The 18,182-nt window shown below is 36.6% G+C and overlaps 2 protein-coding genes across 2 annotated transcripts; both read right to left on the bottom strand.

The window, feature by feature from the left end:
- Positions 1 to 12,939: 12,939 nt before the first annotated feature.
- LOC149796030 (uncharacterized) lies at positions 12,940 to 14,276 on the bottom strand. The gene has a single exon (XM_089965946.1). It carries the CDS (start codon positions 14,178 to 14,180, stop codon positions 12,960 to 12,962), a length of 1,221 nt encoding a protein of 406 aa, XP_089822072.1. The 5' UTR covers positions 14,181 to 14,276; the 3' UTR covers positions 12,940 to 12,959.
- On the bottom strand, positions 14,247 to 18,153 carry LOC149796029 (uncharacterized). The gene is made up of 5 exons (XM_089965945.1): positions 17,509 to 18,153; positions 16,948 to 17,091; positions 16,336 to 16,476; positions 15,068 to 15,757; positions 14,247 to 14,779 (listed from the first exon to the last, which is right to left on the bottom strand). Exons 2-5 carry the CDS (start codon positions 17,078 to 17,080, stop codon positions 14,247 to 14,249), a joined length of 1,497 nt encoding a protein of 498 aa, XP_089822071.1. The 5' UTR covers positions 17,081 to 17,091; positions 17,509 to 18,153.
- Positions 18,154 to 18,182: the final 29 nt, after the last annotated feature.

Here is an 18,182-nt window from a genome sequence, read left to right as displayed (position 1 = left end):
ATCTAAACATCTACAATATATATGATACAGGTGGTATAAATGCAAACTGCATCCTATGTAGAAATATTTAAAGACAGGGGCATAAACAGCATTTTATGTGGGGATTTTAATGTACACAATACAGAATGGGGCGGTAATCATGTAGATACCAGAGGGAAAAATATTGAAAAATACACTAGCGAGAATTGATTAATAATACTAAACACAGGTTTACTAACAGATTTGACAATTGCCAAACCCAACCTTGCACTAATCACCTATTGGGAAGTGCTTCAAGAAAGCACGTTAGGCAGCGACCACTTTCCAATATGTATCACAAGATACATACAAAGTGCAAAAGAACAACAAAGAAACATACAAAGATATACAAAGATGGAAAACGGAAAAAGCGGACTGGGAGTTGTTCAAACAAATACTGAGCAACACACAACTGGAAGACCTGCATAGTAATGACACCAACCAATATTAGAGTAATATAACCCAGGCAATAAATGTTGAAGGCAACCTATGTTTGCACATGATTGCTTCACACAGTGATGAGGTGATAAATGCTGTTCCTTCCGATGATCTGCTAAGGACCTGAAGGATCTAGACCTAAGTGAAGAAACATTACCCTTACAGCGCAGTCTAGGCCTGACTTGGGATACCCTTACAGCGCAGTCTAGGCCTGACTTGGGATACCCTTACAGCGCAGTCTAGGCCTGACTTGGGATACCCTTACAGTGCAGTCTAGGCCTGACTTGGGATACCCTTACAGCGCAGTCTAGGCCTGACATGGGATACCCTTACAGCACAGTCTATGCCTTAATTCAGATTCATTCACATTTCAAGTGTCATCCAAGGAGAAGCCTTATACACGGCAAGGAATTCTGTCTACTGTCAACAGCCTCTTTGATCCTATAGGTTTTGCTGCCCCCGTTACAATTCAAGGGAAGGTTTTTCTTAGGAATCTGATATCAGAAACTACAGACTGGGATGAAGCTCTGCTTGTTGAACATCAAGCAGAATCGGAGGATTGGAGAGATTCGTTACAGATCCTTGAACATGTAAAAATTCCATGCACATATTTGTCTATGTGACTCAGTATTGCTGTCAAGAGTTGTACATATTTTCTGAGGCTTCTGAAAAAGCTATCACCACAGTAGCTTACCTGAAGACTACAGCTGCCAATGGTAGTCAACAAATTGGTTTCGTTCTACACAAACTAAAGTTGCTCCTATGCATGGGCATACTATTCCTTGTCTTGAACTCTGTGCAGCAGTACTATACTATACTATATTGGATCACTTAGATATTATAATGGACACAGTGCGGTTTTACACCGATAGAAAAGTTGTTCTAGGATATATACACAACCAAATGAGAAGATTCTACGTATACATCAGTAACAGAGTGGAGCGCATCAGAAAATCCACTAGACCAGAAAAATGGACCTACATTTCAATGGACTTGAACCCCGCTGACTATACTACGAGGTCAATTCCTTGAGTGTTAGGCCCATCACATCTACTCTGTAAAGACAAATAATCTGCTGATGACACATTCCCTCTCTTGGATGCTGACGAGGATAAAGAGCTGAGACCAAAGGCTGACGCACTCAAAACAATTGTGTCAGAAAAAAACTCACTGGGTTCACATTGTTTTGAAAGATTTTCATCTTGGAAGAACTTAGTGGAAACTTTTGCCCATCTTAGACACATTGTTCTACTCTATTACAGCAATGAACACTGCAAAGGATGTCATATGTGCTCGGAATTCAGGACTGTGAAAACCTATCACACGACTCAGCATTTCATAATTAGAGTGGTGCAGCATGAGACATATAGCAGCGAATTAGCCTGCCTCAAGGAGAAAAAGCCATTACCAAGAGACAGTCCAATGCTATCTCTCAGCCCAGTCATTGATAAGGATGGCATACTTAGAGTGGGAGGTCGCCTTAATAGAGCGGATCTTAGCATTTAAGAAAAGAATCCACTTATTATCTCTGGACGCCATCATATCACGGCATTACTTGTACGTCATCACCATGATAATGTAAAATGCCAAGGATGGCACTTCACAGAAGGGGCACTTAGAGCTGCCAGACTTTGGATTATAAGAGGCAAGTGGTTGATATCCTCACTGATCCACAAGTATGTGAAATGTCATAAATTGCATGGAAACCAGAGTACCAGAAGATGTCTGATCTACCTCCCAATTGCCTTGAACCAGTACCTCCATTCACCTATTTAGGAGTGGATACATTTGGTCCATGGTCAGTCATAGTATAGCATGATGGACTAGAGGAGGTTTAGCCAACAGTAAGCGTTGGGCCATACTCTTTACACGTCTTATGATTAGAGCCATCCGTATTGAGGTGATTGAAGATCTCAGTACATCTGCATTCATAAATGCCTTTCAGAGGTTCATTTCCATCAGAGGTAACGCGAGGGAGTTACGATCAGATTGTGGAAACAATTTTATCGGTTCGACTGACGACCTGAAGATTGATGCCATTAATGTGGAGGATGGTCTTGTTAACCCTTTACCTCATAGAGTGTATGGCTTTTTAGTCCTCCAATATACATGAGGCAAATTTACCCAGTGCAGTGCGCTATAAATAGAACACCTGTTACCTATTCGACTCCATACACATAGGCCTGCCTGTTAACTGTTATGCAGTGTAGTGTATGTTATTTTAACAGCAATTTTAACCATTTTACAGTTTTGGTATGGTACACATCTATTATGTACGAAAAAATTTAGGAGTAATGTCTGGTCATTTTATATGTGTAATTATTTTTCATGGAATAATTTTTTATGTGCTTTAAAATCTTGGGAGAACTTGTTCACCCTCAAGTCAGTGAAGCCACATGACCAACCGTAGCTGTCATTTCTCATACTCAAAATTTACAAGTTCTTTGCGTCTACATCACTATGTCATATGAATTTGATAATTTATAAAAACTAATTGTTACCTACATCAATATCAGATCCTTTACCTAAGTTATTGAAGCTTTCATAGTTGTGATTCTAATCATGAAAAGTACTGAATGAAATCCACGACCTCCATTTTGGAGAGTGGAGAATACGACCCAGTTACTTTAAATAACAGATTTTGACCAGAGCATAAATAGTGACCACGTGATCTGGGGTAATGGTCATTCACAGCAATGAATGAGGTATCTAATAGGGGGTTTTCCCCGAAGGTGGCGCTATGAAAACCCGCTAAAAATGGCAGATGTTTACAGCAGGTGTCACCCAAACCAAAATGCAAGCTTACCACAAGCTTGCAGCAAGCTAGTTGAGGTTGTGCAAGCTAGTAAGGAATTCTGCAAGTATTGTTAAACCAAAGAAAACGAGGCTGCAGTTTGAATCACCTTCATTGCATTCAATGGCAAGCCATTCTGCTTCTGAAGCTCAGGAAATTCCTACTGTAGATAAGCCAGTTGGAGCTGCAGCAGACACTGCACTGAAGAAATACGCATGGGAGGAAAACGTTACGGTATTTTGTTTATTCATGTTAACTAAAAGTTTCAAGTAGCCAATGCACACAACATTTTTGGACAAGCTCGTTTTGGGTTTTGGTCTTGATAAGGTGCAACTTTCTCAAATTATTTACTAATTTAAGCTTGTGCTAGGGGCATTATTAAATGTAGCATTATTCATAACATTGCACAGACTCGTTTAAACTGTTTGAAATTTTCTGTTAATTTATTTTCTTTGCTACTGAAGAGCCCCCTTATTGTTATATCCACAAATTGGAATAGGTCTGATCAATGCCTTATGCATGACAAGTAAATGTAATGCTTTTCTACCCAATCCAACCTTATCAGAAGAAAACAATTGCTAAAATCATTAATTTTATTTTATTTTTCAGAGCACTGGAGTGAAAAAATTCTGGTTGGTTGATGATATAGACTGTTTTATTACTCAATCACAACTGTCCCACTTAACAGCTCTACCGTGGCTTAATGAAGATTGTTACTAAGAGGGTTTTAATGATGACACAAAAGGAATGTTTATAATGAATCTGACACAAATAAAGGGTACCATATGCACTTGCAAGACACGTGGCATTGCGTATTGTTATCCATCCCTATTGTCAGAAATGATTGTCATTTTCAATTAACATCCATATCAGAAATTAAATATATGAGCACATAATGGAAATTAATTCATTCATGAATTCAAAAGGATGGAAAGACATGAGGAACTTTTTACTTTCGATACATGTTGATTGTTTCAGTACTACAGATATGTTTCTTTAATTTAACGCAGATGTAGTAATTTCATATTTTGTAATGGTTGTATTTACATTTATTGCAGCTTTTTACCCTAATCTGATGAGAGTTCCTGCCAACAAATTAAAACAGTATTTGAACTGTTGAATATGATCTCTTGTGTCTTGGATATTAGAGAGCTCAAGGGTTATGCCAACTGCAATTCCTCCAGAGGAAAGGCAGTATAATATTGCTGACCCTGGGAATAATGGCGAATGCAGAAGGAACATAAATAGAAAGCGCAAAGACAGGAGGAAAGCGGTCTTATTAAAGACTATGAACCACTCTACAGCGTGAACTGGACCTCTACCAGAAAGTCAACGACCCCTAGAACCGATCAAGGTCACATCCACTGAAAATCAGACAATACCAATAAGATGGCAGATGAACAGCCATACGTGGAAATACAAACTGAATGCAGTATTCCTTTCAACTCAGATGAGAGTAAAGATGATGAACAAGCTCCGGCTTACTCCAATAATGCACTTCACATCGGAACACAACCAAGAAAGCTACTAATATCTCTTCTGGACACGCTCTTTACAAAAGAACAGTTGGCAACATCGAATACGACAGGGACTCGAATTACTCACAACTCTTCAGTTAAGACAAGTGCCTTGCCAAATTTGGCAATACAGGCAATACAGGGATTTGTTTTAAAACAGTTCAAGAAAGACAGTAATGATGTAATAAATAGCAAATGTGCCACAGCTAGACGCAGTATAAGACAATGAACTTGTGGATTTGAAGAATTTCTTCTGATTATGGATTTAGATTATTATAATTATAATATTGTTGTTTTTTGTAACAACACTTCCTTCACATGCTTTTTTATTCTTTTAATTGAACATTATTAAATGATTTGATGGCTACTCATTTGTTGTGACATTGATTTTGTGCTAATTATTTTATAGCATATATCAACATTTTACTTTTAATATTTAATATTACTGGTACTTTTCACACATCAAGGGCAAGAAATATGGCAGCAATACAGGCCATGCAAGCTTGCCATAGTTTTATATCAAAGCTTGCAGCAAGCTTACATAACAAGCTTGCCGCGGTTTCAAATCTAAGCTTGCCGCAACCTTAAAAATAAGCTTATACAACAAGCTTGCCGCAACCTTAAAAATAAGCCTGCAACTGGGCAAGCTTGCCGCGATTTTAAATCTAAGCTTGCCGCAAGCTTACATAGCAAGCTTGCCGCAACCTTAAAAAAAAAGCTTGTGATTTTGGTTTGGGCAAAAGGTGCTTGCATGCAAATGGAGTAAAGGCATCAAAAGGTGCTTGCATGCGAATGGAGCAGAGATGTCACAAGGCACTTGCATGTCAATGGAGTAGAAGCATACAGAGGCGCTTGCATGCGGCAAAGGGTTAAGGAATTTTTATACAAGAAAGGAATTATATGGATATTTAATCCACCTCACTCTTCTCATACGAGGGGAGTGTGGGAATGCATGATCGGAATTACCTGCCAAATTCAAACCTTATTGAAAGGATAGGAAAACTGGTGGCGGTGGGCTCCTTGTGTATGTTAGAACTGATACTATTTGTAAAAGACAGGAAGACAAGAAACACAGGAAATAGAATCCATTTGGCTACAGATCACTCCAGAAAAAGCTAAGCTTTATTTAGTAGGTTTTGTGTACAGACCCCCATCATCACATACTGATTGGTGTAAATATTTTGAACTTCAAGTAGATAAAATTTCAAAAGAAGATAAAGAATTTTACATTCTTGGCAATATAAATAGAGACTTTCTCATTGATCAAATAAAAGTGAATTGGATGAATTTTACTGCTTCATTAGGTATGGAGCAACTAGTAAATGAACCCACCAGAGTAACATCTACCTCTAAAACACTTATAGATCACATTTATACCAATACAAAAGAAAATGTTTTGGAAGTAATGGTTCCAAAGATTGGTATAAGTGACCACTTTGCAATTTTTCTAACACATAAAGTCAATGGCAAATCAACAAAAAATAATATCCATAAATCCATTACTTATAGATCCTTTCAAAACTTTGATCCTGTTAAATTCCTAGAAGATCTGAAATAGATTCCATGGAATACAGTCCAAATCTTTGAAGATATTGATGATATTTTAGATACTTGGACAGATCTGTTCATCAGTATAGTGAACAAGCATGCCCCTTTAAAAACACACAGGAAAAAGAAAGACCACGAATGAATTAACGTCCATTATGTGCTCCCATACTTTGAAATTCACCATAAGGTACGTCCCACTTAACAGCTCTACCGTGGCTTAATGAAGATTGTTACTAAGAGGGTTTTAATGATGACACAAAAGGAATGTTTATAATGAATCTGACACAAATAAAGGGTACCATATGCACTTGCAAGACACGTGGCATTGCGTATTGTTATCCATCCCTATTGTCAGAAATGATTGTCATTTTCAATTAACATCCATATCAGAAATTAAATATACGAGCACATAATGGAAGTTAATTCATTCGTGAATTCAAAAGGATGGAAAGACATGAGGAACTTTTTACTTTCGATACATGTTGATTGTTTCAGTACTACAGATATGTTTCTTTAATTTAACGTAGATGTAGTAATTTCATATTTTGTAATGGTTGTATTTACATTTATTGCAGCTTTTTACCCTAATCTGATGAGAGTTCCTGCCTACAAATTAAAACAGTATTTGAACTGTTGAATATGATCTCTTGTGTCTTGGATATTAGAGAGCTCAAGGGTTATGCCAACTGCAATTCCTCCAGAGGAAAGGCAGTATAATATTGCTGACCCTGGGAATAATGGCGAATGCAGAAGGAACATAAATAGAAAGCGCAAAGACAGGAGGAAAGCGGTCTTATTAAAGACTATGAACCACTCTACAGCGTGAACTGGACCTCTACCAGAAAGTCAACGACCCCTAGAACCGATCAAGGTCACATCCACTGAAAATCAGACAATACCAATAAGATGGCAGAAGAACAGCCATACGTGGAAATACAAACTGAATGCAGTATTCCTTTCAACTCAGATGAGAGTAAAGATGATGAACAAGCTCCGGCTTACTCCAATAATGCACCCCATCCATCACATCTAAAGTATGCTTGGGTGGGGGCCATTTTGTGTGATTGAGTATTTCATATTATACGCTTCCAGTTTCATCTATTTTTAGCTGAAACTGGTGGAGGGGAAGAATAGGTGAACCAGATGGAAACTGGTGGGAGGTGTTGTTATGCCAGACAGTAATTGGTGGGAGGCATTGTGGCGCCAAACTGAAATTGAAGGGATAGTAGTTGAGCCAGACAAAACTGGTGGAGGGTGAAGTTGAGCCCGTATGAATCTGGGAAGTTGAACCAAAGTGGAACTGTCATATTTTGTGTTTTTTTTCGTTCAAAGTGGGAAGTTGAACCAGAGCACACCCGATGTGGTGTCAAACTGACATTATGTTTTGTCATTTTTATATATATGTAATGTAGTATATCGTAGTATATCGGTTGTATGAACCAACGTCATTATCATTCAAATTTCAGCACTATGTCGTCATCATCTCAATCCTCCTCATATCATTAGATACATATATATCACACACACACACACATATATACACCGCTCCCTCGATAACTCGCGCACAACGGGGTCCAAAAACATCGACCGCACTATAAGCGAGGGTGCGAGTTACCGAGGAACCTATATAAAAAAACTAATAAAGAGATGGAGATCGACAGAGAGAGGCGAAAGGGGGGGGGGGTTTGCACTGTTAAATACTCGTTTCATAATCGTGCTGAAAATAACTGTGAATAAATATTTCTTTATAAAGGTGTTGTTCGTTTTTCTTTATAAATTATCTTTAATTTATGGATAAAGTATCTTGAAAAGATCATAAAAACAAACATTATTCCACGAGGTATCAGTACTCTTAACATGTGTATCGCTAAACACATTGTGTATTACGTCACTGTTTTTTGTGTTGATTTGGATACATTCTAGTTTTATTGTTTGTTCAAAATGAATCAAGATTTCTTTTATCAAAAAAGATAACATTCATATCGAAAAACGACAACGTTGAAACTTGTGTTGCTCTAAAAAAAAATTCTGCTATCACTAGATAGATAGATAGATAGATAGAGTAAAATGTAAAAAAATAAATTCACAAAGATAAACCATTACCAACCATAACTTAATGGGTCTAAATGTCAGAAATGTGAAAACAAAAAGAAAAAAAAAATATTTAAATACAAATACGCGAGTGAGAATATGACAATATTTGCAGTTTTTGACACAGTTAACAAATATAAATTCACATTTTGAAAAAATCTGTTAATTTTTTTTTGTGTTGTCAGTTTATTTCTCTGCCGCCGAGCAAAATCTCTTAGGTTTCTCAACTGAATTATCTTCACAGAGTCAACATTTTGGGTCTCCAGCCACCGGATGGCAACATTAAAAGATTCTATTGCTTCCTGTGCAGAGGGGGGAGGTGGAGCAACATCTGAATCGGCTTCACTCTCGACACTAGGGGTGCTCCAATTGGAATCGTCTTCCAATGCGACTCTGCTTGTTACTGAATGTACAATCTGTTCTTCTGTCATGTACTCAGCTGTGGGACAGTCATTGTCAGCACATAACCACCCCTCCATATCTTCGCGATTAACATCCATCTGAGCAGCATGGGTCGGTATAAATTTCTCCCAAACAGCCTCTGCCTGAACGACATCCGTTTCGCTGAAACCTTCAAAGTCGCTCTCGTCAACACTGTCTTGATCAATGTCTTGCTTTATATCAAAGGCAGCTCCAAGACCCTTCATCCAGCACCCCTCTATTATCTTAGGTGTGATCAATCTCCATGCTTGACCACCCATGAAAACAGTCTCCTTCAAACTCACACTCTTGAGAAAGGTTGTAACACCTTCTCCACTGTCCAGCATGGACTGTATTAACAGTCGACGGTAATTCTGTTTAAAAGCGCTTATAATTCCCTGGTCTAGTGGCTGGATTAATGATGTTGTGTTTTTAGGGAGATATTCCACCTGGATCTTTCCATCGCTTGTTTGTAGTGAATCAGCAGGGGTGTGTGCTGGGCAATTGTCTAATAGCAGTAGAGCTTTCTCCTCTAAGCCCCTGGATCGCAGGTGGTTTCTGACGGCGGAGACAAACATCTTAGAAAACCACTCTGTAAATATTGTTGCAGTCATCCATGCATTTCCACTATTTCTATATACAAATGGAAGGCTGTCCATATTCATGTGATGAAAACAATGGGGAGACTTGTATTTGCCAACACATAATAGTTTAATTTTATGTGTGCCAGTTTTGTTAACACAAAACAAAAGTGTTAATCTCTCTTTGTTCAGCTTTTTGTGTGTATCATCTCTGGTAGCTAGAGTTTTGTCTGGCATCATCTGATAGCATAGACCAGCCTCATCACAATTATAAACTTGGTCGTTGGTCGTCTGTATATCCGTCACGGGTCAGTATCTCTCGGAGTTGGTTGGGATAACTAGATGTGGCCGCCTGATTTGCTGAGCGTATCTCTCCCGACAATGAATTTTGTTTTATTCCATGTCGGCGCTGGAATCTCCAAAGCCATCCATGGCTTGCCATGAAATCTGTATCAGTATCCACAGTTTTGGCCATTTTCTCTGCCTGGGCCTTGAGAATTGTTCCCGAAATCGGAACACCTTGTTCATGCTGCTGTGTGAACCAGGTGTACATAGCATCATCTAATTCTGTGTCGTTTGCAGTGCATGCCTGTTTCCGTTTAAATCCATCCTCAGAATCAACTTCATGCAAATAATCCCGAAATTTCTGCTCATCCTTGAGCCAACCTCTAAGTGTCGACTCGGCAAGTTTAAGTTCACTACAAACTTTTGATCTTGATTCACCATTACGAACCCTCTCTATGACAGTAAGCTTTTCATTCACCGAGTACGCCTTTCGCTTGATTCCCTTGCTCTCCATGATCACATTTACAAATAATTAAGATAAATTACTGATTAATATATACTTTAATGACAATAAGTACATACTATTTGAAACCATGTTCGATTGGTCCAATTAAACTGATTGATGTTGAGACACGATATTGACCACAAGAGTTTATGCATGTAGGATTTGCATTCCTTTGAACTTTTGTATTGTACATCTTTTACCCGATTTGATACAAAAGACCGACTTAACGTGATAAAACAAAGCAGGTCTATTTTAATTGATTTTTACAATGCAACAAACACTTCCCCAAGTCGTCGATCAAAGCGCAGCCGGTACTTAATTAGGTTCTCACAGATGTGCTCGTGGGCATCGATGTGATGGTCAATCTGCTATTTTCATGTTTGAATAGACGAGAACATGCAACGATTATACTGCTTACACTGCAACACAATGAAAAGATTAAAACACTAATTTCCTCTGACAAGACATATTTAATTAGTGTTCATTTCATTCAGTGTTGCCACCTATTAGCATTTACTATAATTCATTGATCGCTGTTGCGCCATATACATGTACAGTATTATTTACAGTGAATTGAGAAAATATTTTTTCTGATAAAATCTAACAAGATATGTGATTCCTTATTAAAACCTGAAAATTTCACGATGTTGATTCCAACTTTTCGGGCACTAACCGCCATTTTCGATGATAAAACGGGTGATATATCAAGGTTTCATTCACCAGTTCTGATCACGATTTTCTTCATTTTTTAAAAATATTTTCTTTTAAAAAAAGACGGGATCCGTGCCAGACACCGCGTTATAAGTGGGTTCGCGAGTTATCAGGGCGCGAGTTATCGAGGGAGCGGTGTATATATATATATATATATATACTTTCTTTTGTGAATGTGTGTGTATGGTGTGTGCAAGAGTTGGGTATTGAAGAGATTGTTTCATTTATTGTTTTTGTGCCATCATCTTATTGTACAATACACAAGTCTCGTCATTCACACACATTGTGTTTGTGTTATTCATTTAGTCCAAAGGCCACAAGGTTTCAATTCTGTTACAATGAACAGGAATCTGCCTGGCCATGGCACGGCTTTGACAAGGAATCTGTGAGGATTTTTACGAAAATTTCATAAACCTGGTTGTGCATGAACAGGATATGTAATTTAAGTACGGACCCGGTACTTCACCATGAACAGGATTCCACTACTTGTGTAGAAATCCTGCTCATGACACAGAAATTTGAACTTAGAAAACTTGTGGAAAGAAGGGAGACGGACTTTTAACTCTGAAGGTCTTGCTTCTTTTACTGTATATGAATATAACAGAAAGAAAAGATTTTCTTTTACAGGATAGTCCTCATCCATAACCACATTACACGGACTTGGACACGGACTCGCAGTTGATGATACCAAATTCCCAGCATTTCAATTCAGAACCATTTGGAAGCTTTCCCTCATCCAACTGCTCACAACTTTTCCTATCAAAACACAAGAGTCGAGTATTGGAAATCATTTTCAGCAATTCACACCCATGTCCAGCGGGACAAAACAAGATACTAATACTATACCTTCCCCAGTGAAAAAAAGTTCTTAAGTTCATGAACGCTTCATGAACTTCATGAACTGTTCATGAACTGGTTGTGAAAAGTCAAATTAATTCAGGAACTGTTCATGAACATCAGTTCATGAAATTCAAGTTCTTGAACTTTTCTTTAGAGTTCATGAACTGTTCATGAACATCAGTTCATGAAATTCAAGTTCTTGAACTTTTCCCCTGAGTTCATGAACTGTTCATGAACATCAGTTCATGAAATTCAAGTTCTTTAACTTTTCCTCCAAATTCACGAACTGTTCATGAAATTAAAGTTCTTGAACTTTTCCTTAGTTCATGAACTGTTCATGAATATCAGTTCATGAAATTTAAGTTCTTGAACTTATAATAGTACATGAACTGTTAAGTACTGAACCAAATAGGCAAACAAATTACAATTTTAGAAACTTGTTATGCATACTTGTAGTTCATCAACTGTCCTTGAAGCAATCCAGTTTATGAAGAATTAAATTTGAGAATTTTGATTGCATTTTCTTAAAAAAGGCGATGAACAAAATAGTAACTAATTTTTTAAGTTCCAAGAATTGAAGATATCTGCAAAATGTGATTTAATCTGTTGAAATTAAATGTGATTGAAGATTAGCAGTACATGCTTACATACATCAACCTATTTCACAACAAATTATGTCCAAATGAACACACTGGAAGTGCATTGTACCATATTCTTAAATACATTATGTATTATTCTAAATATATTCATGTTTCAGTACATGGCCTAATTATTCTGTATATACTTTTAGGAACAGCCCAGCCAAGTTTTGGATTTGTGTGCATCTCATTTTCATCTTTACCTAAGTGAAATTTTGTTACTTTTGGGCAAAAATTGTGATAAAGACCTTTAATTTCCTTCAAAAAGTAAAAAAAAACTTCAATTAGGATTGTTGTAAAGGTGGGGAAAAGGTGCGTAAAATTCCATGTCTGTGCTGTTCCTCGATGGATGGTGTATTGTTTGTATTGTAGTCAAACATGCTAAAGAGGAACCAAAATAATCTATTCAATAAGAGTAAGGCTATGGATTCTAAGTTTGATGTGAGTAAATAATTGTAAATTATCATTTTACATAAAAGTAACCAGTACAACATGTTTAAAGTGTTGACATTTGCATCCCATTCAGTCCCCATAAAGTACAAATATATTCAGTCAACATTACTGATGCTAGAATCATTTGAAAATGGCATGTCCATGACAGTTTGGCATCACTGCAACATATGCTTCTGCTTCAGGTGATGAAGAGGGACTGACATTTATGTAAACTAAAGTGTCGATCAACTCTTCAGCAGGTACCACATCTATTGTCAACATAGCTTTAACTGCTAACAGGTGTTTTCCAGCTGGTAGTTGTGAAAGTTTTGTTTTTGCAGCATCATATTTTATCAAAACTGCATGTACAGTCTTATTTGATGTATTGTATACAAAATATTTAACACGTCCAATTTTGCTTTGGTTATATAGCACAACATTACAGACTCTTCTCTGCATTCTCAAGTACTGTGAAGAGCAGAATTGTTTGCTACCTATGCTAATTCTGTCAACCTTTCTCAAATCCATATGACAGTCTAGATTTAATGTAGCCAAAACTTCATCTGTCACTTCACCGTCTCTAAAATATTTCACCTTCCCTGATATATCACAAGTTGCAGCTTCAGCAGTCTTTTTCCAGAGTGTTGTTGATGCTGAATAAACACCCTTTCTGCGCAAACTTGACACTGCTTGTTTGTACTTCATTACTTGCTTCGTAACATTACCCGTTCCATGTACAGACTGTAGCAACATTGCATTATTATCCTCAAATGGGAAACAGCTCCATGCCCACATTGGTCCCCACAGCTTTACATACCAAACCAAATGAATACAAGCATTATGGACATTGAGACCACTTGAGCCTTGACCATATAAATCAGCAAAGGAAGAGTAAAACTTGTCAAAAAGAACAGCTGCTCTGTCCAATTGTCCTGGCAATATATTGTCTCCAAGAAGAATATACACAGCTTCTGATAGATATGCAAAATGTTTCAGATAAACTTCTGGTAGTATTCCATCTAAACATGGGAGTGCATAAAACAACAACCATGCTTGCAATTCTGTAGCTTTTAGGTTTGCATAATGTTTTTCCAAATCACGGGGTAATCTCTCAATACTGATTGGAGGTTGAATATTCTGAAGTCTTTTGGAAACAGTTTTAATATGTTTTCCAATAAAATAATTCTTACCACTTTGTGTTGGTGAGAACCATTTGCTCAATAATGTGTTTGTTATACCTAATAAAATCCCATGCATGTAATCTGGTACTACACCTTTAACCAGGTCAAAGGACTGAAGAAATGCAAGACCAGACAAGCCCTTAAAACCTTTAATCCGTTTTGTCGTTGTTGCATTTTGCATGTTTTGCAAAACTTCCTGATTATTTCGTAGTGGATACTGTGTTTCAACAGTCCTGTGAGGATAACATCACGATGTTCCTTTTCCTTGTTTTACAACAATACCAGGCTCTTCACAGGTAATGCATGCCTCCGTCCCATTAAAATATGTCATATTTAGAATACCTGCTTTAGCTGGTAGATCAAATACACCACAAATAACAGCAACTTTTGCAACAATTAATTTGTTGTCCCAATTAACTTCAACCCCTTCATTGTACAAACTATTCATTTCTTCACTGAAACTTGCCATATACTGTTTAAAAGGGGGTTTTCCCTTTCCTTGCCATATCCCAACCAATAACATGTTATCCCTTGAAAATCTTGCTTTGGGACCCAACTCATTTATAGCCATAAAAAGTGGCCACAATTCTATTTTCGAGGATGAATACAGATTTACTCCATCTGTATTGATGATGGCACTTAAGCTGTATGGATGATGTAGAAAACCATCTTCATTCAGCATATCTCTGTACGCAAACCCATCAGTTATGTCTGTCAAAATTCTAGAGCTTTTTCTGTCCTCAAGTGCTGCCTTACAATTTTCAATTTCTTTCGAAATACCTGGAAAAGACAAGAAATAGAATTACTTCAGTTGAAGATTATATTTACAGGTAATTGTTCTTCAACAAAATAGAGCTACATTTAATGTATATGCCTTATTTGAACATAAGATTTGCTTAACTAATTTTGTCGGTATTAACCTTATTAAGTGCAAACAATTCATGATATTGCCCTATCAAACAAGAAATGTGCAATGCTCCTCAATAAATTTTCCCTTAGAACTATGTAAAAGTAATCACAGTTCTTCAGTTAAGGATTCTAAATATACAAGCATAAACTTATTTATACCTGGTGTCTCAAGTAGATGTTTCAACTGTTTTTTGGTATCAGCCAGTATAAAACTTTTCCTCGGTTGTCGATCCTTTTTTTGTTGATCCAACAATCTTCCTTTGTAACGAAAGCCTCCACAATTTTCCAAGCTACATCTAAATTCATCCAAGTTGTTTGGAAATACCTCGTCACATGTGTCACAATAGTGTATTTCTTTAATTGGGTGTATATCAACAGAAGAATATATATAATCCAAGTCTAGGACATCAACACATTTGGAGTTAGGGAACACACTTTTCATAGTTTGAAGAATGTCTTTACAGGCACTGGTTGTTAAATTATGTCTTTGAAAGAGGGAAAGAATTTTTAAGGCTTGCAGTTCATTTTCTGAGAGAGGCTGTGGTTGCATCTTTTTCACTTCATCATTGCTGTCTCTTCGTAATGAATTTGCATCTTTACTGCTGGTCTCCACATCAGAAAAATTATCAGAAGATTCAACATTTGAAGAGGTTTCCGATATTATAGAGTCATTTGAGTCTGATAGTACAGATGTGACCTCGCTTTCATTTGAATTGCATGTCGATACAGAGCTACATGTATCATTATCCGTGTAGCATACATCGGCAGCTACATCATCTGGGATTATTGAGGATCCAGCTGTAGGATAGGTTAGACTTCTTTCTGAAGATGATGCATTCTTATCATCATCTGAAAAATAAGACAACTTTAAGCAATGTTGTTTACACTTGGTATAATTTCAGCATTAGGATTAAAATAAAGTAACATTTTGTGAGCTAAAGTCTGACTTTCGGAATACAACTAGCCATTTTCCTTAGTGAGAAAAGTTTGCAAGTTATAATAAATTTAAATATGAATGTTAGGGAGGGTAAACAATGAACAGTATAATAATATACACTAAGTCTGTGATACTGTTTTCATTTCATAAAATGATAATGTTTTTATTGTTTCATTCAGCAATTTATTCTGATAACCACTGGTGGCTGTTGTAAAAATAAAATTTTCCTGAAAATAAACTACTTAATTGAGGCAGACATAAATAACTTTTAGGTGAAATCTGAACTTGTTTTAAACAAGATCACAAATATGGCAATATTCATCAGTTAATGATTATGAAGTTGATCTATAAAAAACAATCATAGTTTTTGCTTATGTTACCATATACTTTACTTCTGGCTAGTGCCGCTTCAAAGTAGAATTTATGATTTAGCATTATTTCATGACTAAAATCATGGGTATATGCTTTTTACAACACTCTGTGCACTTACAATCTAATGGCATATTATCAGATTCATTGCAGCGTGTAGCCATATCCTTTGACTGACTTGTCTTCCATCGATAAGCTGTACGCACAGGAACTTTGACTGACTTGTCAAAAACATGCAGTTTGTAGATTCGTTTGACTGGAGCTATATAAAAAATGAGAAATACTAAGACACTAACTTAACAAAACAAAGCAAGTGATGGCAAAATGAAATGGAAAGGCAGTGATAATACACAAGTCTAATCAAAGCTTTTACATGAATCATCATTTTATTTAGTAATAGTTTCATTTCTTGTGATCATGATCTAAAGTGGAATTTTGAATAAGGATGCAATACATTCAATGTATTTTTTATAGTTCTCTGTGGTGTAGTGATTAAAAACTGTCTGAAGAGTGACTGACAAGTTTCAATGCTGTGATTGTGGGTTTAGTCCTCAGATTTTGTAAGAATGTTTGCTTGTTACTTGTGCCACAAATGGAAGCTAGTGTTAAGTTGTCTGAGGTCTACCTCCATCATTACAACTATTTGCCATATATAGCATATATTATGTGCTAAGACATAATTTTTTCCCCAAAAATTTTATATTTTTAAATATGTAAAAACATTTCTACTCACATAAACTGTGTACTCCACTTAAATGATGTAAGATGTTATGTTTACTGCCCACTATCCTTGTGCAAATCAAACACTGATACTTCTTTCGACCGTTTACAACTATTTCACTGTAACTGGTTTGTTTGGTCGCCATACTGGATTGAACTGAAATAGAAATATGAAATTACTGCACCTAGTTCAAATTTTACCGGAATAGAGGTATTATGTTACAAAGTTATGCATAAAATTCCTTTTTCTACAAAGTTACAATGATATTTTACAGCGAATTGTTCAGTATCAAACAAAATCACTGAAATTTTAACTAACCAAATAAAATAACAATACTTTGAGAACTTGCTGACTTTGGTGGTGCACCGTGTATTTTTGTATAAAAACTCAAAACAATAAATAAACTTGCCTCGAATATACAGTTCAGTCAAATATGGCGGCTCAAATTTCCCGCAATGCATCACTTCCAGTGACCTTGGTCTTGAATATATATATATAACCATTACAGATAAGAGTTACCGTGCTGAACTGGTTTAGAAGAAGAGTTATTTATTTTTAAACATATTAACATACCCCGATTGTATCTGAACCTTCAAAGTATCCTTCCACTGGTTGGTGAAGTATAAATGTCGCAGAACATTGACATTTGTTTTCGTAAGGCTGCCATTTTTTCTGGTACCGCAGACTCGGGTCCAAGTAGACATCTATCAGTTACCATCCTCCGTCGCAGAAAGCGCGTGAAGATTGTAAGCAAGCGATTGGTTAGTTGATATAATATTTTATTTCGTGCAAAATGTCGATGCTGTTTTCTTTAAGATTAAACGATGTTTGTAGATAAATATATTTCTTTGTTTTGGAACTTCATAAATAACTACTATATATTGTTTACTAATAAAAGAAACAAAAACGGACAATTGTTGAGCATGCGCATTGCCGATAAACCGCACGTGTGAAACAAAAACCCACACACACAACAAAAAAAAAAAAGATGGCAAGCAGTCGCAGCACCCTTGTTTACTGGACACAAGAAAACAACTGGTCTGTCTTGAAAGAAACCTGCATCAAGGAAGGTTCTTTAACTATAGGAAGTACGGTGCAAGCATATTATCTGAGGAAAGTTTATCCGGCCATTTTAATTGCAATTTCGGGTAAGTTTGCATGTTTTCATTTAACAAAATCGAGGTCAATCTATCTTTTCGAACTTAAAAGTTAGCATTCCATATACAGAAGAGTTTTTAAAAAATATT

This window comes from Sinohyriopsis cumingii, chromosome 7 (assembly GCF_028554795.1).
Source record: "Sinohyriopsis cumingii isolate HCF-2022 chromosome 7, ASM2855479v2, whole genome shotgun sequence".
NCBI classification, from domain to species: Eukaryota; Metazoa; Mollusca; class Bivalvia; order Unionida; family Unionidae; genus Sinohyriopsis; species Sinohyriopsis cumingii.
The sequence above is the reverse complement of the archived record's forward strand: the minus strand, read 5'-3'. Positions and strand labels throughout refer to the sequence as shown.